At 48.0% G+C, this 21,946-nt stretch overlaps 8 protein-coding genes across 9 annotated transcripts; 3 read left to right on the top strand and 5 right to left on the bottom strand.

The window, feature by feature from the left end:
* Positions 1-419: 419 nt before the first annotated feature.
* CNBF1260 (hypothetical protein) lies at positions 420-2,343 on the bottom strand (the record flags this gene model as incomplete). Its single annotated transcript, XM_769869.1, has 6 exons — positions 420-1,082; positions 1,129-1,336; positions 1,391-1,710; positions 1,759-1,853; positions 1,908-2,122; positions 2,165-2,343. 6 exons carry the CDS (start codon positions 2,341-2,343, stop codon positions 420-422), a joined length of 1,680 nt encoding a protein of 559 aa, XP_774962.1.
* A 225-nt stretch (positions 2,344-2,568) lies between these two features.
* On the top strand, positions 2,569-4,809 carry CNBF1250 (hypothetical protein; the record flags this gene model as incomplete). Its single annotated transcript, XM_769868.1, has 7 exons — positions 2,569-2,788; positions 2,876-3,003; positions 3,114-3,524; positions 3,574-3,648; positions 3,699-3,741; positions 3,793-4,319; positions 4,375-4,809. 7 exons carry the CDS (start codon positions 2,569-2,571, stop codon positions 4,807-4,809), a joined length of 1,839 nt encoding a protein of 612 aa, XP_774961.1.
* Positions 4,810-5,061: 252 nt separating this feature from the next.
* On the bottom strand, positions 5,062-6,056 carry CNBF1240 (hypothetical protein; the record flags this gene model as incomplete). Its single annotated transcript, XM_769867.1, has 4 exons — positions 5,062-5,100; positions 5,169-5,321; positions 5,444-5,528; positions 5,761-6,056. The coding sequence occupies 4 exons, from the start codon at positions 6,054-6,056 to the stop codon at positions 5,062-5,064; spliced, it is 573 nt and encodes a 190-aa protein (XP_774960.1).
* Positions 6,057-8,116: 2,060 nt separating this feature from the next.
* CNBF1230 (hypothetical protein) lies at positions 8,117-9,181 on the bottom strand (the record flags this gene model as incomplete). Its single annotated transcript, XM_769866.1, has 4 exons — positions 8,117-8,217; positions 8,272-8,584; positions 8,642-8,704; positions 8,792-9,181. 4 exons carry the CDS (start codon positions 9,179-9,181, stop codon positions 8,117-8,119), a joined length of 867 nt encoding a protein of 288 aa, XP_774959.1.
* Positions 9,182-9,897: 716 nt separating this feature from the next.
* Positions 9,898-13,226, bottom strand: CNBF1220 (hypothetical protein; the record flags this gene model as incomplete). Of its 2 annotated transcripts, none has more annotated exons than XM_769864.1 (6): positions 9,898-9,939; positions 10,009-10,166; positions 10,238-10,302; positions 10,352-10,413; positions 10,462-12,908; positions 12,971-13,226. In XM_769864.1, the coding sequence occupies 6 exons, from the start codon at positions 13,224-13,226 to the stop codon at positions 9,898-9,900; spliced, it is 3,030 nt and encodes a 1,009-aa protein (XP_774957.1). The 2 variants fall into 2 exon arrangements, with proteins under 2 accessions (XP_774957.1, XP_774958.1); XM_769865.1 differs by having other exon boundaries at positions 10,352-10,404.
* A 1,001-nt stretch (positions 13,227-14,227) lies between these two features.
* On the top strand, positions 14,228-16,048 carry CNBF1210 (hypothetical protein; the record flags this gene model as incomplete). Its single annotated transcript, XM_769863.1, has 7 exons — positions 14,228-14,266; positions 14,317-14,325; positions 14,432-14,811; positions 14,874-15,096; positions 15,147-15,263; positions 15,319-15,771; positions 15,824-16,048. 7 exons carry the CDS (start codon positions 14,228-14,230, stop codon positions 16,046-16,048), a joined length of 1,446 nt encoding a protein of 481 aa, XP_774956.1.
* A 317-nt stretch (positions 16,049-16,365) lies between these two features.
* CNBF1200 (hypothetical protein) lies at positions 16,366-18,668 on the top strand (the record flags this gene model as incomplete). Its single annotated transcript, XM_769862.1, has 11 exons — positions 16,366-17,034; positions 17,085-17,261; positions 17,314-17,568; positions 17,616-17,750; positions 17,808-17,942; positions 18,000-18,085; positions 18,144-18,196; positions 18,244-18,269; positions 18,322-18,418; positions 18,480-18,584; positions 18,646-18,668. The coding sequence occupies 11 exons, from the start codon at positions 16,366-16,368 to the stop codon at positions 18,666-18,668; spliced, it is 1,761 nt and encodes a 586-aa protein (XP_774955.1).
* A 626-nt stretch (positions 18,669-19,294) lies between these two features.
* CNBF1190 (hypothetical protein) lies at positions 19,295-21,502 on the bottom strand (the record flags this gene model as incomplete). Its single annotated transcript, XM_769861.1, has 10 exons — positions 19,295-19,348; positions 19,467-19,552; positions 19,627-19,805; positions 19,875-19,987; positions 20,053-20,279; positions 20,341-20,411; positions 20,473-20,588; positions 20,649-20,666; positions 20,723-20,793; positions 20,839-21,502. The coding sequence occupies 10 exons, from the start codon at positions 21,500-21,502 to the stop codon at positions 19,295-19,297; spliced, it is 1,599 nt and encodes a 532-aa protein (XP_774954.1).
* Between the last annotated feature and the right edge of the window lie 444 nt (positions 21,503-21,946).

Raw genomic sequence — 21,946 nt, 5'->3', positions numbered from 1 at the left:
GCTCGGGGTGTCATGTCACAGACGATGTGTGTCCTCAGTCGGGCCAGGCCGGAACAGCGGCCCCCGGCATTCAAGGTGACTAACCACCTTCCCGATCCCCTTTTCCCCGCATAACGCGAGTTATTTCTGCGCACGTCACTACACAATCTCCTATAGGGGAGAGCCAGCGTATGCCTTTCAAAGCTTTTCCTTGAACGCTGCTTGCTTCGTGATGCTATCTGTGGACTAGTTTCCTCTGGTATGCTCGAAAACAATCAAGCAGTTGGCAAGGGAAATGTATGGCTGCCAAAAGGTATGTAAATAAAGAAAGAAGAGTACGTACTTGTTGTGATGTTGTCGACCAGATGGGATGTAGTAGTGATTACATTTTACCAAAGATGTACCTCATTATGGCTCCAACAATTGCCATGCTATTATTACTAGACAGGATACAAATTTGACTCCTGATAGGCCTTCCGCGCACCCCGCCAAACCCCGACTATTACTCTTCTCCATGTCACCACACCCCTACCTTCCAATTTGACCCCATACACTGCCATGCCCACACCTAAGAAAACCACTCCTAATGCTACTAATGTACTCGGCTTCACCTTCTTCAAAACTTCCCATAGAGCTGGGTTGGTCACTCTTCGAGGTGTGGGTGATGGTACTAATTCGTCCTCGTCCATGACAGCCGCGCCGGGCTGAACGACCTCCACATCCACATATTTCAAGGCCTTTTCGGCCGTCCATTCTTCTTCTGACCACTCTTGATCGTAAGTGACCATTACGCTTCCTGGACCCATGATCTCCCTCCCTCGTATCAGAGGTCCATCCCAAGGATATTCTTCTAATAATCTGTCTGCAAGTTGGAAGATATCTGAGAGCCGTATAGGAGAGTACGGGTTTATATCGGGATTGTGCAACTCGAGTTCGCTTGGTGAGATTGAGGGAGACGTTTGAGGATTGGGTGAGGACGGTGTGTCTGGGTATAGCGGCGGGAGACGGACAAATAAAGGATGCAGGAGTGAAGGGTCTTCTTGATATTCGCGTCCAAGTTTCTTGGCCAATGCGAACATCCGTGGTTTCTTGCTTATCAAAATCTGTTATTGATCAGCTCATGAACCAGACGAAGTAGGCTTCACTTACGGAAGCAGAAAGATACACAGCCGCGATAGGGTTCCTAGCCAGAAGGTAGTCAAACATTCGCTGAATAGGCGCTAATGAATCACAATCATGAGAAAACAATGTGAGCACCCATGAGAGGGCGAAGAACGGCAGCGTAGGCACCGGTGAAATGAGAGAAGAGAAATGAGAGAGCTCTGGATCCGCGTGCGCGAGGAGTCTTTTGAGTATCCTAAGATGCAAAGTTCAGCAGCATAAGGACGAGCGCGCATTGTGGGAAGCTTACCGGAGAAGAGCCATCATCCCTTCCATGCCTGAGCCCATGGCGTCTCGCACCCTATTCAAGCTGACCGATTCTGCACATTTTCTGAGCTCTCGCCAACTCTGAGTATCCCTCTTTTGCCCCGGCTCTTCGTCAGGTTTCAATTCAAATTCGAATTTTTCCTCTTCTATTGTCACCTTCTCCTCCAGCACGTTGGTGGGTGTACCCCGGCCACTCCTGCTCCGACTTCGAGTTTGCCTCCGTAATCTGAAGGATGGGCGCCGTATATCTTGTTTCGCAGGTACGAACGTAAGATAGAACACGGAAAGTATATCATGATATCCCTGCTATTGGTCAGTAATCGTTCACGATGCCAGGCCTAAAGGACGCACCTGGAAGTAGCTTAATGTAGGGTATTTTCTCAGCACATTGACTATCAGATCATATAGCTCTTCTTGCATGGCTAGCTTGTTTTCTGAAGTTATCTCTGTAACACATGATCAGTATAATCTTCAGGTCTCTTTAGAGCTTGCATCCATACCTTTCGGGTAAGTTACGAATGATCGATCAGTATCCAACTTAACCTGAGTTTCGTCCTTATGAGGTTGAGGCTCTCTACTGTTTTTGCTATCCTCCCCAATTTCCGGCTTCTCTTCAGTCGTCTTCGCCAGTGTTGGCTGGGTAGTTACTGGACGTTTTGACGGCCCAGCCTCGCTGCTAGCACTGTCAAGTTTGCTCGTTCCCAGCAAGAAGGCCCTGAATGATTCATCAGATCAATAACTCATAGATTAGACGCACCAAGCCCTTTTTCGTTCCTCTTCTCCACCAAAGCCACCAGGTAGAGAAGATATCCTCCTGAGCGCCTTCAAATCGCCATCCTGAATCGCCTGGTTGGTCCACAGTGAGCGGACTTCAAGCCATGGGTTGTGTATAGGCTTTTGACCCTTCTCCTGGGTCTCTGTAGGTATAGGAGGCATTTTACTGCTGATATACAAGTTATCCAAATTGGCGTCTGTATACTTCTAAGGCGTAAACAACCAAAACGCCATCTCACAATCCATCAATCACCGTCATCGGCTTTTCGTCGGCCGTCGCCGATCTCGTCTCTCGCAATAAATGATGAACTCATCGCTGCCGTTGCATTCCCCATCGTACCCTTCGTTCGCACCGTCCAAAAGGTCTTCGTCGCCACCGGTACTGCCATGTTTAACGCGCCACGACCAATGGCCAGTTCTTATAGCTATACTGACCCCCTGTCAAATTCGGCTGCGGCTGGTGCAGCCTTCGGGGAGCTGGATCCCTGGAGCAGCGCCCCCAGCCCGGCGGGGAGTGTAACTCCTGCAAGGGCTACTGCATCCGCATCTGAAGGCAGGAATATAGCTGCGAATGGCAATAAAGAAGAAGGGCTGAATGGGTTAATCAGTGAGTGTACAGGTCATCAGCTTGCGCTTGTAGTCCGGGCGGCGAACATTGCTGCGAGCGAAACACTAACGTTGGCTACTATGGCAGACGATCCGCCTGCGCTGTACGTCTCTTTGCTCGACCAGCTAGATACTAGTGGTACTGGGGAGGTATCCTTGGCTGCTGTCCATCGATTACTAGGTACTAGCAAGCTGCCTGCAGTGGTCGTTGAAAAGGTGCGTCCATGATTCGCGCTTTGCTTTTCGCAACTGCTGCTACTGTTGTACGCCAATGCTGATCATGGACTGCCATAATCTTGCACTGTGATGTTTGGTACGATTCACAGATCATTCATCTTACATCTCGAGATAAATCAACTCTCACTCGACCCGAATTCTTCTGCGCTCTGGCCCTCGTCTCACTCGCCCAATCGTCCCCTGATCCCAATGATATCTCAATTGAAAAACTCTCCTTTTCCCTTTCCAACCTCCCTTTACCCAAGCTCAAACCCTCTGATCCTCCGTCAGTCTCATCTGGTGTGGCTGCTAGTACTGCTGCGGCCACTGGGTTTAACGCCTGGGATGGGACTATCAATAAAGGCACGACGTATAGTGCGAATAACAGCACTTTCAGATCCACTGATCCTATGGTAGATAACGCCGAGGACAGATGGTGGAAGGATCAAGAACGGATAGTGGTGACTCTCATACCTGAGAAGGAAGGGTGGTTTTTGCAAAAATATCGGATAGAAAGTGATGTGGGTCCCACTTGATTCTTTGAAAATCGTATACTGATATAGAGGGCAGAAAAGAGGAGAAGGACCTGTGGCAAGGAGGTACAGTGATTTCGTGTGGTTGATGGATGTTCTGGAGAAGCGATATGTACGTCTTTTCCCTACTTAACTGATCGTGAGCTGACGGTCATCCCATAGCCCTTCCGTATATTGCCCCCTCTTCCGCCGAAGCGCATAAATCGTGAGTCCATAAGCGCTTTACTTGATAAGAACTGTGTTAATTATTTCATAGCGTCTTCTGCTTTCCTTGAAGCTCGTCGCCTAGCTTTGATTCGCCTCTTATCTTTTCTCACTGCTCACCCCGTCCTCCGCACCGACGCATGCCTCAACATTTTCCTCACCTCGTCCTCATTCGAATCGTGGCGCAAGCGCACCCCTGTCTCCACAGACGAAGAATCACTTTCCAAAAAGTTGACCACGGCCCAAGAGATGTCAATCCCTTCCGATCTCGAGCTCAAGCTTGACAATTTGAGAGAACGATTACCGGCAATGTTGGGGCATTATACTCGATTAGTGGTGATGGCCGAAAGGAGCTTGGTGAGGTTGCAGGTGCAAGCCGCTGAAGCCGCCAGAATGGCGATGAGCACGCAAAGTATTGGAGAGTTGGTGCCCAGATGTTGTTGGAGGAGTGTGCAAGGTGACGACGGTGAGAGTGGGAGAGGAGTAGCGAGGGAATGCGGACTATGTGAAGGAGTAGGAAGGGGGTGGGGAGATGTTGGTGACGGATGGGTCAGTGTTGGTGAAGAGCTCGAAAAAGGAGTGAGTAGTCCTCAAGAATTCAGTTGCAACTTGTTATCGCTAACGCAAATTCAAGGTGCAATTATTACAAAAACACATTGAATCTCTCAAGTCACAACGCGATCTCTATTCGTCATTCCATGCCCTTTTTTACCGACATAACAAACTGTCACTGGACAATGTCGATGTTCTTCGAAAAAGGGTAGACTCCCGGTTCAGTAAGATCGAGTCTCTCAAATCCGCAAAAAAGCCTGGATGGGAGGGTGAAGTCGATAAGCTTGCCAGCCAAAGCGACAGAGACACTGCAGAAATCCAACGTCTATTAGCCAGAAGAGTGTTCGTGAGAGCTTGTATGTGGCACGAATTGAGTGTGGTGTTCCATTCGATGCAGGCTGCCCAGGGCACCATGGGTTGGAAGGACTTCGTGAAGGATCAGAAAGAAAGGACAAAGAGACTGAACGGTGTTTGGCAGGGGTTGGAAGAGACTTTGGAGAGTATGCCGTTGGAATAAGGAATGTTTGATAGATGTGATGACCTTCTATGCCATGCTGTGATAGTCATCATTAGCTACACGAATAGGTGAAGCTATTGAAGTCAGCAGTTCCAACGCCGAGTCTCATCCATTTTGTTCCTCACCGATCCTTACAAACTAATCAGCAATCAATCGGGAGATCAGAAGAGCAATGATGTGAATTTATTTCATCGCCTATGCTAAAAAGGAAGAAACCCCATCCACACTAACCCAACGTCGAATCTAGCGAATCTACGCGAGCTTCTTGAAGATCTTGGGGGCTGCGCAGGCCTACATTTATCATCAGTTTCCTCATTTCTCTTCTTCTTAAATATCGAAAGCTTGGATAAACAACTTACGTCAACACAGTGCAAGATGTGGAAGAACTCCTCAACACAGTCCTCTCCCGGGAAACCCTCGCCGGCCTCAACCTTCTCCTGGCAGTGCGCAAAGTGATGGACGTGCTCAGCGCAAGCGTTTTTCTCACACTCTTCTCGGATGGCAGGGGCGATCTATTACCGTTGTTGTTCATAGTAAAATTGAGAAAGGATGAATGGCAGGACGAGGGCAAGAGGTTACGACCGGTCAGCAACTCGTTCATTTGCACGCGACTGAGCAAAAGGTGAACACTCACGTCCTCGGGGTCCTCCTCCTCCTCCTCTTCTTCCTCCTCAGCGGGTTCCTCCTTTTCTTCTTCCTCAGAGTCGTCGGCGTGAGCACTGTGAAAGCAAGTGGGTCAGCATGCGTTGTTGGATAGTCGATTGGCGGGGTGTGGATTGTCAATGGCCAATCGTCATTTCCACGGCAAGTTGATAACCCATTTTGCAACGCCTTTCTCACTTCATCTTTTGCATCCCCTTTCCCATTCCCTTTCCCATTCCTTCCCCTGTCCATTCCCATCACAGTGTCTGACTGCCTAGGCCCACACCCAAAGCCCGGTTTTATACTCACGTAGGGACGAAGTAAGAGACGAAGCTGGAGAAGAAGCCTGAGGTCTCTTGCTGTTGCTCGACGGGTGCAGCGGCGTTCTGTTGTGTCATGTTGTCGGCGGCCATTTTGGGAGTGGTGGTGGAGAGTTGCAATTTGTGGAAAGAGAAGATGTAGTTGTTGTAGAGAGACGGGGAATCCCGGCGAAAGTGATTGGCTCCTCGGCTTTTACAATGATGTGGCATTTTCTTTCCTTTTCCGTCGTCGTTCCTTGTCCGCCGCATCATTTGAAGGGACGAACGAGCAGTGAGTGTATACATATGTTTTTCGAATGCATTAATACTTAGGTATACAGACTGATAATTATATAATTTCCTAAGGCACAGCCAGGCTTTTATTATAGATGCTGATCACAGGTCCAGAAGAAAAGTTATGCGCACACTACACCCCGACAGACGTCAAAGGAATCACCACGCCAGCCGGGACAATCATTGACGTCGCAATCACTGCTGCCCATCGACATGCTCGCATCCAAACATCCTTATGCTGAAACCATTTGTATCTCTTCTTCGACGAACCGCATAATTCGGTCTCTGAAACGGTTCCTATGGCTGGCCAGGCAGATGGCGAGGAGAAATCGGATCCACTCGACGATGCGTGACTGGTTGATGTTGCGATCGGCAGTGTTTGGAGAATCACGACAACGGAGGACGAATCCATGGACGTATCGGAGTTTTCGTATGTATTGAGAGAGCTGAGGAACAGAAACAATCGCCAATAACTCAAGCCAGCCGTACCAAAAAATCCACAACAAAAAAAATCAAGGCCTGGTCGATTCGTCCGAATCCGGTTTGCTTTGCGGTTCTCCTTGATTGGCCTCGTTCCATATCAACGCCAAGGCTTGCGGTGGCGCCTCCAGAACATTCGGGATCACTGAGGGGACTTTCGAACAAGGCGTCAACTCCGGGCACCTGTCGGACGATTTTGGTTGATGGGAAGAGCGCGATATCGATCCTGTCAAGAGCGATAAGTTGAGTGCATCTGGAGAAGCAGTTGAGCTGCTGGATGGTGATGTAATGGTTGAGTTGGGAAAGAGGATGGAAGTGGGGGAGGCCTCTGGTTTTTGTTATTGTTCGGCCGGGGGATGAAACCAGGTCGTTACCGTAGCTGGATGGTAGGTCACATTATCCCACGCGGAGTATATAACTTTGTACTGCCGTCTACTGTTTCCAATAAGATTGTGAAAGTCAAGAATGAAAGCAGGATTCAAATAGTCCAGTTTATGTTGTAGAAATGATGTTGAGGTGAATAATTTATTGTCTGTATGAAACATACGAAATAAATTATGATAACGCCGTCACCTGCCTTGAACGCACTAGCCTTCACCATTTATCATTTTCGCACCGCGAGCCGTAGAGTCAGAGAAGTTATATCTGACCCATTATTGATTATTATTCCTGACGCCGACAAGTTTGTCCAGAGGAGGTTGCATTCAAGAATATGGGTCTTGAGAATTGTGACAGGTGGTAACTGAATGAGAAGAAGGAAAGCCAGCAATATTCCTCTACATAGCAAGGGCCCAGAGTACCGTCATTATAATGGGCGAGGGCAGAAGAAACTTTGTACCCACTTGTAGAAAGTCGTCGTTACGACAAAAAGCAAAAAACTTTGGAGGAGCTGGGAATTGAACCCAGTACCTCGTCAAATCAGAACCTAATGCGAAGATGCTAATGACGCGCTCTGCCAAATGAGCTACACCCCCATTGTCGAATATATTGTTCGTTTATTATTATACTTCTACTTTGCCATAATTTGCCAGTTCGCGCTCAGGCACTCGAAAAAGATCCAAAATATGATGTAAGTTCAGACTGTCATGTACTGGTACTGTGCGATACATGATTTCTAACGACAAAGACACATGTATCTCCACAACCAGGCAGCCCCTGGGAACCTCTTTGGTATTGCCATCTATATCCGATTTTGAACTATACATTGATGACAAAAGATATCGGAACGTCCATACGTATAGGTGGTATACCACCACTTGCAGAACGCCGCCTCCTCCGGACATTAAATGACAAATCCCCTCACATCTCCGCCAATATTTACTCTATTCATGCATACTTTGGACTATATTGGGGCCACAATAGGCTAATGTGGATATATAGGGGAATTATTTTTCCAGAAACAAATATGTGAAGTACATGCCGTAACAAATCGCGATTTTATAAGCCATCATATATCCATACATTTTAAACAACCATATCTCGCGCCCCATTGAACGCCCAACCGTGTTTCTTCTTGATTTCGAAATCCAGGAAGCAGTACTATATATACAAGACAAATCTCCCAAGCAGGGCCCACTCCTATAGAAGTTCCTCTATAAATCTTGTCGGAAGTACTGCTCCAAAGTCATCAGATCTGGATAAATTTCCCGTAGTTTTGCAGTATCGATGTCAGGATAGCCCACAAGCTCAAGATCTGTTGAAATGTCGTTAGGAGCTTGCCCTGAATTGGGACAGGGGGCAGACTCACAGATCATCATTTGTCTGAAGTCGTAAGGCAGAAGTCTACGGACAAGCTTGGGGGTATAGGTTGCAAACCATGGCTGACCTTTGCCTTGAGCTGCATATACGGCACGACGAACGTCGGAGATGTCGTAATTGCCACCTGAAAGATCTAAAATGGCATTGTGAAAGTGGGGAGAATCCGGGTCAAGTAAAGCCATTCCCCCAAAGATTCCAATATCTTTGACGGAAATGAGCTGACATTTGCGTCCTCCAATAGCAGCATAGAACATGCCGACCACCATGAAACGAGCAAACCCTGGAGCAACTGGAAAGTTGTCCTACAGATGATCACCACTTCAGCAAGAAAGTCTGGGTGAGATCTTTGACAAGCGTACCATGAATGCAACTGGGCGCAAGATTGTGTATGACATTCCAGAGGTCTGAAGACTTCGCTCAACCTACGTGCATGGTCAATCGCGCCTCTACAGCGGGTGAGGAGTAGTGCCAACTCGCGCGATGCACTGAGGTTTTGGTCTAAGACTTACTTTAGCTTTAGAGCGGAAATGCGGCACGTCCTCCGCCAAGTCCGCCGCAGATACACTGGAAAGGACCATATGTGATACTCCAGCCTCCTTGGCAGCTTCAACAAAATTGATACCTAGTTCCGCCTCCTTCTCTTCACCCGCACCGGCGTCGGTGACAAGGTACGCTCGATCAACGCCTTTGAGAGCTGTGAGAAGTGATTGGCGGTCGGAAAGATTGCCTACAACAGCTGTGGCACCTTTGGAGATGAGTTCGGTCGCACTGGGGGAAGAGTCGTTCCGCGTGAGAAAGCGGAGGGAGAGCTGTGACCTTCCACTATTGAGAAGGGCGGCCATGACCTGACCACCTTGCTTTCCAGTGGCACCGACTACGAGAATGGTCGTGGCTGCCATATTAATTGAGAATGTAGTGAGAGTGTGCTGAATGTGATAACAATGTGTTGAAACAAGACAGAAAGATTTACGAGTGAAGGTATAATATATACTCTTGTAGAAAGATGATAATGGGCAACATGGAAATAAGAACACTGACTAAGCCTCCCAAATGCTGGAACCAGAAACGTATCATCCGTAGTAGTTGCAAATGCTAGAGCCCGACGGTTACGCGAGAGCCCGACGGTTATCAGTCAGATGCTCTGCGGAGTGAATCATCTTGGTAATGATTAAGTAATAATGAGTTGATTATCAACCGGACAAATCATTCTGAAAAAAGTGACTTTGAACAAAATAAACTGCTAGAGACTGTTGATCCTGCTCAAAAATCCTCACGCCACTGACACCAAAGCGTCCATAAAGCCCCTAAAAAATTCAAGGAAAAAGACGAATGACTATTATGATGATTCTATCATCATCATACACTTTTGGATATTCCTGCGCTACCTTCCTTCAATTCTGTTTATGACTTCCTCCTGACTTCGTTCTTTACCCTTTATTCACATTTATGCACTATGCTAAAGATTGTACAAATGCTGCACTTCCCGCAAATGCCCATCTGCAGCACAAAAAGGCGGCTAAGCTCCAAAATGCGATCCCACAAACGAGCTAAAATCCCGGTCATAAAGTGTACAACGCATCAACCCAACGCAACACAACCCGAACTAGAATCGTGATTAATCTTCCAAGTACCGTACTCCTCCCTTCAAGTATCTCAGCTGATGAGAAAAATGAGTGAATCAGCGACCATCCCTCAATTGATCCCTGTATGCTTTTTGATTACTCACCAAGAATTGTTTGAAATCTTCTAAGACAAATGGTACAACCACCACCCTTACAAATTCTGCCGACCGCCTCACTCTAGTTTCTATATCGTGATACGCTTTTTCGGACATAGAAGCATAGGCGGGAGTGCATGGGCCAATAAGATTTGCTAAGTGGTCGGCTGACATAGAAATACTCGCGTCAATCATTATCCAGTAACCACGAAGATGTATAAGTGGAAGGATTGCGCACCTAGTATTTGAGAAGTCATACAGAAATAGGCAAGATTATCAACATATCTGTCCGGTGTATCCAGACTACGCGGTAATAGTTAATGGGATAGGCAAACAGACCGAAAGGACTCACGTTTTGTTATTCGAAATCTTGTCCATTCCTCTGGATATTCTTGAACCCCAAGACTTTGACGACTCCGACCATTAGTTCTGCTCTTTAGAAAGGATACGGAATATATTCACCGAAACAGTTTTATTACCCTTCCAACTGCTCACTCCCACACCACCTTTGCTCAACAGCTTGCTCGCACTATCCATTTCTTCTTCCAAATCATCCAATGCCCTGACAAACTCTTCTGCCAGCCTCTTCCACTTCTGTTCCTCTGCCCCAGCACCTTCAGAACTTCGTCGCTGTTCTCGCGGTCCAGCAAGAAGTTCATACCCAGCACTCTTAACAGACTCCAAACAAAGCGCAAGTGTGTGCATACAGCGTGTCTTGACGTCTTGTGCCACAATCTTGGGCACATTGGTTTTATCTGCTTGAGCAGCGGCGGCGGAGAGTTTGGTCCATGTAGCAGGGTTCCAGATGGCGGGAGCGATATGGATGGCCGGCGTGAGGTGCGCACCCGGGCCATCTACGTCCATTGATTGCCTCAAGATCTTAAGCACATGGAACGGTCTAAGTGATTCCTCGGTAGGCTGAAGTCCAGGCAGAGAGGATAAAGGTGAGAAAGAGGAGTACGATCTGGGGGAATTGTCGGCGTTGGATGGCAACGTGTTTCCAACTGAAGGGCTATGACTGGAATAGGAACTTTGTCGAGTCGTTATAGTTGTTGTGGGGGGCGTCAATCCATTCGAAGGTGATGTATTGATACGCAAACCTTTTCCACGCTCCAAACTAGACAACTGTTGTAACAATGGGTTGGGCCGTTGAATCAACGGTGGTGAGCCGCCACCGCTGTTCACGTTAAATTGAGAGGAGATGGAGACGCTAGGTTGATGCTTGCTGCTACTCGGTACCGGCGGTAGATCGGTATCACCAGATCGAGTCCCTGATTGAGATGTCGTCCTGGACCTTTGCGCATTATGCTCCCCTTCTTGCTGTTCCATCATCATTTCATCGATCCCCGTTGATCCATGCCTTGAACGTCTTCTTTTCGATATCATCCCTTTATTTGTACTTGGGCTGACAAGGTACCCTCCTGTAGGAGACCTCATCGCACTCCCAGTACTGTTGATACTTGCATCACTACCCGCTCGAATTCGCCGAGTCTGCTGGGTATTATGTTCTCCACCTTGAGGAACCGGTGGTAACGGCCGTTCTTCACTGTGAGTGCTCAATTGGGGGCTCGGCGTTTTGCCTACTTGAACTTGGTTTTGAGAGCCTGGAGAAAGCATCAAATGATTCTCTGTGGGTGTCGTGGTCAAAAGCTCCATATCTGCCACTACTCCATCAATACCAGTCAAATCGGCCTCCATATCTAAACCTAAAGAAGGTTTGTTCCTTCTTTTAAAGCGACGCGAAGTCGGGGACATCGAGGACGAGGTTGTCTCAATGGAGACCATGCTGGCGTTACGCACATGGGCATGCGGAGAGGAGGACATAAAGTTGGAGGGAGAAGTAGATGGGTGGCCGAGGCCGATTGTGCGGTGACCTGCAGAATGTGGAAGATTTGGGTCGCGAGATGAGGATGGAAAGGTGACCATAGATCCGGTAGCTGAAGCCGAAGCATCCGCGACTTGGTCCAATGCTTGTTGTAATGACATTTCGCCACTGGCTGAACCGTTGATGCTGGGCAGCCTGGGACTTTTGCCCAAATCTCCCCCATGTGAAGTCGTGATTTTATCACGGGTTGAAAGCGAAGGGGAAAGGCGCGGTGGGCTGTTTGCACTTAATCGAGGATTGTCGCTAAGCACGAGGTTTCCAATACCGGTTGTAGCACCTTCGTCCAATGATTGTCTTGAAGATGCCTGCGAAAATGATTGGCGCCTGCCCTCGATAAGTGACGGTCCTGCCCCTGTTGGCTCCGGCCTAACTTCTGACACTTCATATGAAGAGAGCAACTGTATCCTCGCCACATACGCGTCATGAATTCCCTTCAAAGTCCGCCCTTCTTCTTCGCTCTTGCCCTTTTTCTTCTCACTTCCTACACCTCCTGTTTCTAAGCCGACCCGCTCCATTACACTCCTTAGCTTGGAAACGGCCTCACGATAAGCCGCCAACGCGCCGATGACGTCGTTATCCCGGTCCATTTCAACGGCTTTTTGTGCGAGATCAAGGGCATTTTGTAGGAGATGCCGAGAGGGGGTGCGCGGTTTGGTAGTACGTGAGATACGAGCAGTTGTCGTGCTGGAAGAATCTCCGATTTGAGTAGGTTGTTGAGGATTGGCTGCGCGCAAAGGCGATCCGAGTGATTCAGCCGGATACCCTGGTGTAGGCGACTCTGAGCGTCCATTGGCATTTAAACCTCCGCTTGTGTTCCTTGGCTGACCAGGAAATGGTGGCAGATTCTCATTAAAAGGAGGACCGGCAGATGGACTGGGTCTGTTTGACATCGGCGACTTGTGCAACGCGCTAATAGTCGACGATCGGGCGGAAGGAATAGGTCGCTGAGATAATCTGCGTGAAGTAGATGTTACCGACGCGAAAGGGTGAAAAGATGGAGGTGGCAGTGGAGGGGGGTTGGAAGCTACCACATTTTCTGTGTTAGCACATGCCAGATACTTGAAAGGCAGAAGCGCCAGAACGTACGCGGAGGTCCCGGAGGAGGTGGAGGAGATATGCCAACTTTACTGCCGATCATCCGACTTGTCCGTTTGGCAGTCGATACTCTGCGGCTAGATCCATCAGCATCCTTCCATCTGGCCACTTCGCCCAGGAAACCGTCCGTCATTAGGATCGACGCTGTCGAGCGAGGAGGCGTTGACGGTGGATGTGATGGTCCGGCTTCAAACGCAGCACCTTCTGCCTCTCCCTCGGCTGATGACTCCCCGTGTGCTAATCCCATTTTCTGAAGAGACTCAAGGCCTGTTGCACGTTTTATCAACGTAATTCTGTCCCGAATGAGGGACGGTACGAGTTGCGACTTCCCAGTTTCCAAAAAAAGCCCCTGCGTGCCCGATCGACGCCTGGTCTCTGGGGATTGCGGCTGGGATTATTTTCTTGGTATTGGGTGGCAAGGGGATGATTATGAGGTGGCGCGTTGTTACAGGAAGGAAGGAACCAGGAATAGATGAAGAGGACTGGGGAAAAGATGGCCTGCGATAGACAGCTCTCTCACCCACGCACAGATCAACAAATCGCCCTTTATTAATTAACAACAAAATTGATTCCGTTAATGATCCTCTAATCCTGCAGACCCAACTTGTAGTATGGATGGGGCTAGAAGTTCGGCCTCTTTCGGGTCCCACGGAATTGATAATAAAATCAGGGTTGATTCAAGGCATTCATGCTGGGCTCGATACAACAGCCAACAATGTCCGTCGAGGAGCTCGTGTCGAGCTTAGACTCATAAGTCAGACAACAAGAAGTGATGTACGTCTGTCATGAATGTGCACAAAGAAAAACGAACGAATGTTTAATTAACGCAAAAAGAGGAAAAAATACACCGTAAGGGAGTCGAACCCTTGCCGCATCGAAAATCACCAAATGGCAACGATGCATGATACCGTTTCACCAACGGTGTTTACTCGATGAAAAACAACCATATGTTGCCTTTCTATACATAAATGTATCCAAAAATTCCACTGAACTATGAATATTTCTATATATGCAGGATGAAGTTGTTGTAACTGCATCTGTTGCTTTCTCCTTATTTTTATGACCAGTCTAGCCCCCTGATTGTTATTTGTCTAGGTGACATTACCGGGTCACGTGATCCGAACTATCTATTGACATCGTCAAGTTGTTCAGGCCAGCGAGCGCAGGCCGGCCCTTACCCCTTTTTTCATCCCACTCGGGTCGTTTTTTCATCTTCTTCAGCTTGCATATACAGATCCAGGGGAGAAAATGGAAATCAAGTCGGGAAAGACAAGCATGCGCAGAAAGGTGAGCAGTTCTTTGGTTGTCGAGGTGAAGTTGTTTGCTGACGACTGTAGCAATCTAATGTACGTATCTCGTTCATTTCAAGTCCGCGTTCCTATTCTATGTCGTGAGGATCCTGCTAATAAGTTCGGACACCTCTCTTTCCTATTGTCGCATGCACATCAACAGTCATTTCTTCAAGCTCTAGGCAAACCACGGCAATCTCTCACATCCAGCTCGGCGCCTTCCACAACTCACAGCTCACCACCATCCGCAAGCACACTTACCTTGGTCGCCGATGAATTCTACAGTCCAACATCGGAAAATGATAGCACCTCGATGTCTACAAGGTCTATGAGTGTGAGCACACACGGTCGTGCTCCTGAGAGTTTTACAGTCCCTGGAGGCGGAAGAAGTTCAAGCCAGACATACTCCATCGGAGGAGGAAAGGAGAAGGGTAAAGAGGCTGAAGGAAAGAATGGGGTAATCCTTAGGAGGCCTGAAGATGTGTACAAGGTGGTTAGAGACAGAATATTGAGCTGGAGCTACATGATGGAGTGGTATCAAGGGTAAGTTGTTCTTTTCCGCTAGAAGCCGCAATATCGCACAATTTAATTGATTGATCTCATAGAGATGCCCATTGGTTCAATACTGTCCGCATATCCCGTACAGATATTGAGCAAATGTTAGGTTATAAACATCTCGAGACTCGAGCTCGCAATTACTACGCGCTGGGAATATCTCTTTCGGCTTTGTTCGATATACCTGCTTCTGGAGATTTCTTGAGAGCATTAATCAAGTTACTAGAAGAATGGGAGAGCTTCTGCGAAGGTAGTACTGCTACAAAAGGAGTAGTGAGTGTCAGGCTATACGAACATCGCCAAGATACTGAATATCTTTATAGAGAAGCCTGTTCAGGGGACCGCGGTCTGGTAGGAGAGTGACCGGGAGTGGATCAATGATGTCGGATTTTGGTCTTGCGATGGATGGTTCAGAATCATTTCTCCTCAACTTTAACCTGGTTAGGACTACGAATGATAGGTGATTAGTGCGATAACTGATTTTAGTCCCTCTAGCCTTTTGCCCCTGACTTCTTCCAAGTGCATACGACTGCATGCTCCATTGTCCGCGACATTTACAGGAAGCTTCTTGGAATGTTCCTTCCCCCAGCACCTCCCTCATCCCTTTCAAATTCCTCTCCGTCATCACGTCCTTTACCCAAATCTGTTGCTTCTCTTGCACATCCTTCCACCGTCATCCATACTGCTCGACGGGAGCCGCTCCCATTTGCCAATACAAAGAGCCCTGGCGCAAATTCTTTGTCCACAGCGACCTTTGCCAATCAACAAGGGTATTATGGAGCTATGAGTCCTACTGATGATGTGGGCGGTCAAATGGAAAATGGCGGAGACGCGTTGCTGGCATTCATTGCTGGAGATGTGCCGGGCGATCGGACATTGGTTGGCGATGGCCAAAAACTGACGCCGCAAGTGTCAGAGCTATTCACAAAGGCTGATGCCAAACTTAAGGTATAATTTATCTAGTCGCTTTGAATTTTATTCTGACAAATGTCCTTTATAGAAACACTTTGCTATCCTTACTCGCGAAGCAGACGGTCTCGCCAAGCGGGTCATTGACGATCAAATCAATTCATTGCTATTTTCTCTTACGCCAGGAAGCAAGGCCATGAAGTTTGATGGCGCCACGGGTTTACCCGCCAACGGTTCAGGGCATACAACGGCGGCTACGATGGGCAGGACCGGTCACATGGAGGAGGATAGGATGAGAGACTTCGGGACAATTTAAGACGAACTGCGGATTTCATAATGGGGAAAATGAATGTGTATAGTAGAGAGTTTTCGGGAATACCCCGCATCTCATCATTACCATAGCCTTTTAGATGTTGTAGTAAAGCTATGTAAATATAACGAATCCAACGCATTCATCTACTTCGGGCTTCGGCAAGATCGGCGATTCCTCCACTTTGGTGGTCCACTTTACCCTGACTATTGTTTGACGCTCATCACGCACTCTGGGAATATAAAAGCTCTTGCACACACACACCTTATTGTCTTCCACATGTCTCCGCCATACATCTACACCCCCGCGTAGCCATCTCTATAATGCTCTTCAGTGGCCTGCTCGAAGTTCTCACCTCGTCTCTACCGTTCCTTGCTCCTTCGTCTCCTCTTTCGGCCAAACCCGATATCAATGTCGTCCCTTTGCCTAGGCATTACATCATCGGGGATGGGTCGACGCCTGTTTGTCTTTCTACCAATTTCAGCATACAAGCAGCCCCCTCATCTTTAGCCACTTTCCCGACTGACCTTCAAGATGCCATCACATCAACTCAACACCGCTTGAAGAACACCCAGGTAACGTATCTTTCGCCCAACGAAGGATCAGAGTTTTTCACCGGCGGCTCTGGTGCTATTAGATCTTGCGTATACTATCTCGACACCTTGCACATTGATTTCACTGCCTATAATGGTACCGATATCCTCTCGGAAACCGTTGCACCCGTCGAAGAACGCGCCGAGCTCGAGGCATATACGCTTGATCTCTCTCTCAAGGGGAAAGCGACGATCAGCTCTCGAGGGGCTTTGGGTGCGTTCAGAGGTCTCAGCACCTTCGAAGGCCTCTTCTACAGCCTTGAGGCTGGAGTTCAGGGATCGGACAGAGTGTATGCTCCACTCGCTCCTTATCATATTGAAGACAAGCCAAGTTTTGGCTGGCGTGCAGTATTATTGGATACCTCGAGGCATTACTTTTCCGTTCCATCCATCCTGAAGGTGAGTATGCAAGGCTTCAAGCAAAAGGCCTTGCTAATACAGCAGAACAGATACTGGATACGATGTCCATGGTTAAGCTCAACGTCTTCCACTGGCACGTCACGGACTCCAATTCATGGCCTTTAGATCTTGACAGCTATCCAGAACTCGCAGCCAAAGGAGCATCCTCTCAGTCTGAGAGGTATAGCCAGAAAGATATGCAAATGATCATTGACTATGCAGGCCACGTAAGCCTTTCACTCAGAAAATGAGAACTCGGGCTGACCAAAAGCTCGGCAGAGAGGCATTGACACCCTTCTCGAGATTGACACACCGGGCCACACTGCCTCTATTGCTCCTTCGCATCCCTCCTTCGTGGCATGCTTCGAGTCAACGCCATTCAAACACTTTGCTCACCAGCCTCCAGCAGGACAATTGCGATTTGCCGACGAGAAGGTGACAGAGTGGACGGCTCAGCTCCTGCGGGAGATCGGCAGTCTGTCCAAAGGAGGATATTTCAGTACGGGAGGGGATGAGATCAATATGAACTGCATGGTAAGGGACAATCATGAAGACTTTTCCGATATTCATTATGTGTGTAGTTGGAAGATATGCCTACGGCGTCTAAGCTGAAAGCCAAAGGCTGGACGTTGGATGACGCCTTGGATCATTTTACTGAAAAGACACATGCCCCCTTGAGGCAGGCAGGAAAAACTCCAGTGGTCTGGCAAGAGATGGTAGGCCCTTGTTGATTCTCTTATCACCCACCGAAATCTGATGTGGATGGTTCACAGGCGCTCAATCACGGGACGATGTCTTCTCTTACTAATGACACCATTGTTGATATCTGGGTCAACTCTGCGGACGCTCGCAAGGTTCTGGACCAAGGATACCGTATAGTCCACGCTTCGGCAGACTACTTTTACCTGGTGAGTGTGCCAGCTGTTGCTGTTACGTGAATTATGGCTTAAAAATGAGCTCCTTAGGACTGTGGACAAGGCGGATGGATAGGGGAAGAGGGAGGTAATAACAGCTGGTGTGATCCCATGAAGTCTTGGGCAAGAATGTATTCGTGAGTTTATATTGAAATCCAAAGCATATTTATTTTATCCTAACCAGTATGTTTTTAGTTTCGACCCTTTCAAAGATGTCAAAGACGAAGAGAGGCACTTGGTTTTGGGTGGTGCGTCAACGCATTCATAACGGGGGACAAGCTAATTTGATTGATAGGTCAAACATCGCTCTGGACAGAGCAGGTAAACTAGCCTCCTGTCCTTGTACATTAATTGAGACTGACGTTAAACACAGACGGACGAGACGAACTTGGAGCCTACTCTCTGGCCTAGAGCAGCAGCTTTAGCGGAAGTTTTCTGGTCAGGGCCAGGACAAGACAGCCGACCTCGCAGTCAGTCCCAATTGCCTCAATGTTTTTCCGTTCATAACATGCTGATTTTTCAAGTACACAGGTTCAAACAAGGCGCTACCTAGAATGCACGATATCCGTTATAGAATGGTGGGAAGAGGTGTGAGAGCTGCACCTTTGCAGCCTCGTTGGTGCGCCCTTCGTCCCGGTAAGTTGAGAGGAGGGTCCCCTCCAAATCCCTAGCAGTAGGCTGATATTCTTATGAATAGGTGCGTGTATTTTAGCTGCTTGAGGTGTTGATGATTCTGTATGGCTACGATAAATTATACATATAGCTCCAAATGGTCTACTACGTTTTTTTGATACTTGTTTTTTTGAATCAGCTTTTGTTAAACATATCACAGACTAAAAAGAACATGAAGACAAGGTTTTCGGCCTTTGAACGGTAGACTGCACAAATGTGATCTTGAAAGGGCAAAGTGTAAACCAGATATGAAACTAAAATCTATTCGTAATATTCGACTCACTACATCTGCTAACAAGGACGTCCTCCGTGATTACGACCACCGCTTGACTCTTGACGCTGTAAGCCTACACCATCGAGATTCAAGATCTTGTTACTCAAAAATCATGGTAGGCTATGCATACAAGCAGGAAAAATAAAGGAAAAACTACTCCAGGCAAGTAAAGGTGCATTGTATAACTTAGAAATGGTAGAGTATGTACAAAAAATTGGTCTAACGTAGATCTAAATATGCAGATAAAAAATTGTCCATCATTTTCCGTTTATTCTTCGTGAATTTCGTGGATGTTTCGTTTCGAAGTTAATTTAGTTGAACATATGGAATTTTTTCGTTTGTGCGGGATATTTCTTCTGGGGGAGGGTTGAAACGGGTTGGGTGTATGGGACGCTCTTCCTCATAGCAAATCCCAAGAGCGTTTCGTAGTAGAAGTGCCTGTAGTTGTGATACCCTGCAATTCAATCCACCATCAGCTTCTCTCCCCACCCGGGCCAAGAATGATCCCAAGACAACGTTATTCTGAAGAAAAGGAAGAAGAACAAGGAACAGAAGAAGAAGAAGAGACGTACGGTACCAGTACAATAATCGTTTGAGCTTGTAGGGATACAAGCTAGGTATTTGCACCATTCACAAGCTTCATTTGGGTCGTCTGTATCTGCACCCATCGCATTAGTATCCTTTCGTTTCTCTCAATAGGAAAAGGCGGAGTAGGGGGGAAGGGGGACATACAAAAGTTTTTGATAGTCATCACCATCGCCATGATAATCAACGCCAATGCCACGACCCTACATCCCCAAATCACATATTTCCGCCTCTTCGTCTCGGTTATAGCTGGGTAGAGGATGGTACCGCACAGGATACCCATTGCCCAGCCTCCGAGATGCGCGAGGCCGTCGACCGCGTTGGGGCTGTGCGGTGGGAGCGTTAGGGTTAGTCTTCAGCTCGGTTGGGGATGGGAAAAGGGAGTCGAGACGTACATATAGCCCATGGCGAAACCGATAACGAATTCGAGGAAAAGTAGGAACGCTTTCAATTTCGGTCTTTCTTCGTATTTCCAATGTAAAACCAAATCCACCAACACGCACGCATTCTACCAGTTCCCCACAATTAGTCATTTTTTTTCTCGCCCCTTAACTCTAGAATACGGGAACGTACAGTCGCGAACAAGGCTCCACTCGCTCCTACACTCGGTATCCCCGTCCTCGTAAAATTACCTCCTAAAACAAATCCGTAGATACCCCCCAGCATGTACACGATCAAAAATGGGATAGTCCCCATTTCGCGCTCGACTTGGGCAGACACGATGATTTGGACGAGCATGTTGACGATGAGATGGATGATACCGACGTGTAGGAAGATGGGGAGGATGAATCGCCACCATTCTATATATAAGTACATATGTTTGTGAGTGTGAGTGTTTTTCTTTTTGGGGGAAGGACATACGGTCCGGAGTTTCACCGTGGAAGCCGCCATGTCCACAGATTTGTTCAATGGTACAAGTCGTTGTTGGTGAGCTATCAACACGACGTTATCATGAGATTGTGAATCCCCCTTTTTTGAGTGGGTGATAATTACCTGGAGGTATCGTTCAGACAAGCAAGCTCAAAGGTAGCTGGTAAAGCCGAAACATTTTTCATACAAGGTGGGAAACGAGCTCCAATGTTGATGAGAACTTCCGAAGATGGACCGATCTGGCATATGGTTGTCAGCTATCATAAAGAATGGGAGACGGGAATAAAGTGAAAATGTACCATGTAGTTGAATGTTGGCTATAAACCAGATTGATATCAGTTAGTACACTTTTATGCATTAAAGAGATACACACCTTGATTGCGATAGGTGTTCCCATAGCCTGGTAATTTCTAACCATTTCGTAAATCATAACAGCCGTCATCGCTACATCACGTCAGCATCTTCCGACATGCCATCCTGTAAACCTACCTGCTGTCAAACACCAAGCGGCCACAGGATATTTTTGCCCTCCCAACCCTCTCTTTTTCCTCTCAATAGCCTGCTCGACCGGGTATGCACCCGCCTTGACATTGAACAGTGACAGCAACCTATCAAGGCCAGTTGGGAAGAGTAACATGATGTAAAGGTTGCTCGGTCTCGTGAAACCTGCAAATCCGCCTTCTTGACCCTGTTGGGGAGGGTAAGGATAAGATGGTTGGTCTTGGTACGAAGCATACTTGGCTGGATCATCGTCGTACGAAGAAAGGGGTCTGACGTTGCCCATCTCGACAGTGTCGAATGCCCTTGAACCGTTCAAGATGGTACTGCCAGGGAGAAGCTTGTCAGTCCGATTATACTCGCCATCTTCGTCGATATAGCTTAAATCGCCATAACTCGGTTTATCAGTGAGATGCTTCTCCCCGCTCAGCTGGGTACCTTCGCCTGCAAGTGGCATATGGCTTGGTTGTGGGAGGGGAAAACCTTGCTGGGAGTGATGCGGTAATGAACACTGAGAAGCAGAGTCCCATGGACCGATCGACGGTGAAGTGGTCATCATTCTATCCCTGTACGGTCCATCGTCGTCTTCGTATGGGGTATCGTACTGGTACGCTGCCGGCCCGGGTGCGAGCAGTCCTACATCTTGCTCTGCCATCGCACCTTCTTGTTCTCTGTACGACTGCCGCTGTGGCTGGGACTGAAGATGGCCGTCGATTGGACTTGACATACCGTTGTCGCGTTGTGGCTGGCTAGACGGCGGGTCGAGAAGGATTGCTTGGAGTGGGTGTCTTGCAGGATGACAAGTTGAGAAGTGGAGATGGAAATATGCTGTGACTGCAGTGAAGCGAGCACCGCTTGTGAGAAGTCCGCAGCGTCTGTTGATTTCTGGCGGTGACTTATTCCGACTTTTCCCCCGTCGGCGCCTTCTCGCCTAACTCGGACTCCCAACTCGGCTGAATATGGAACATGGAACGCGCCGGCTTCCACGCCCAGATCCCAAAATCTTTTGGCCGGAACCAAACAACACCCCACTGCCCCCCCACTTTCCGGCCCAATTCCCATCCAGATCAAGACAGAAATCACGTCATATCGATCTCTC

This window comes from Cryptococcus neoformans, chromosome 6, assembly GCF_000149385.1.
Source record: "Cryptococcus neoformans var. neoformans B-3501A chromosome 6, whole genome shotgun sequence".
NCBI classification, from domain to species: Eukaryota; Fungi; Basidiomycota; class Tremellomycetes; order Tremellales; family Cryptococcaceae; genus Cryptococcus; species Cryptococcus deneoformans.
The sequence above is the reverse complement of the archived record's forward strand: the minus strand, read 5'-3'. Positions and strand labels throughout refer to the sequence as shown.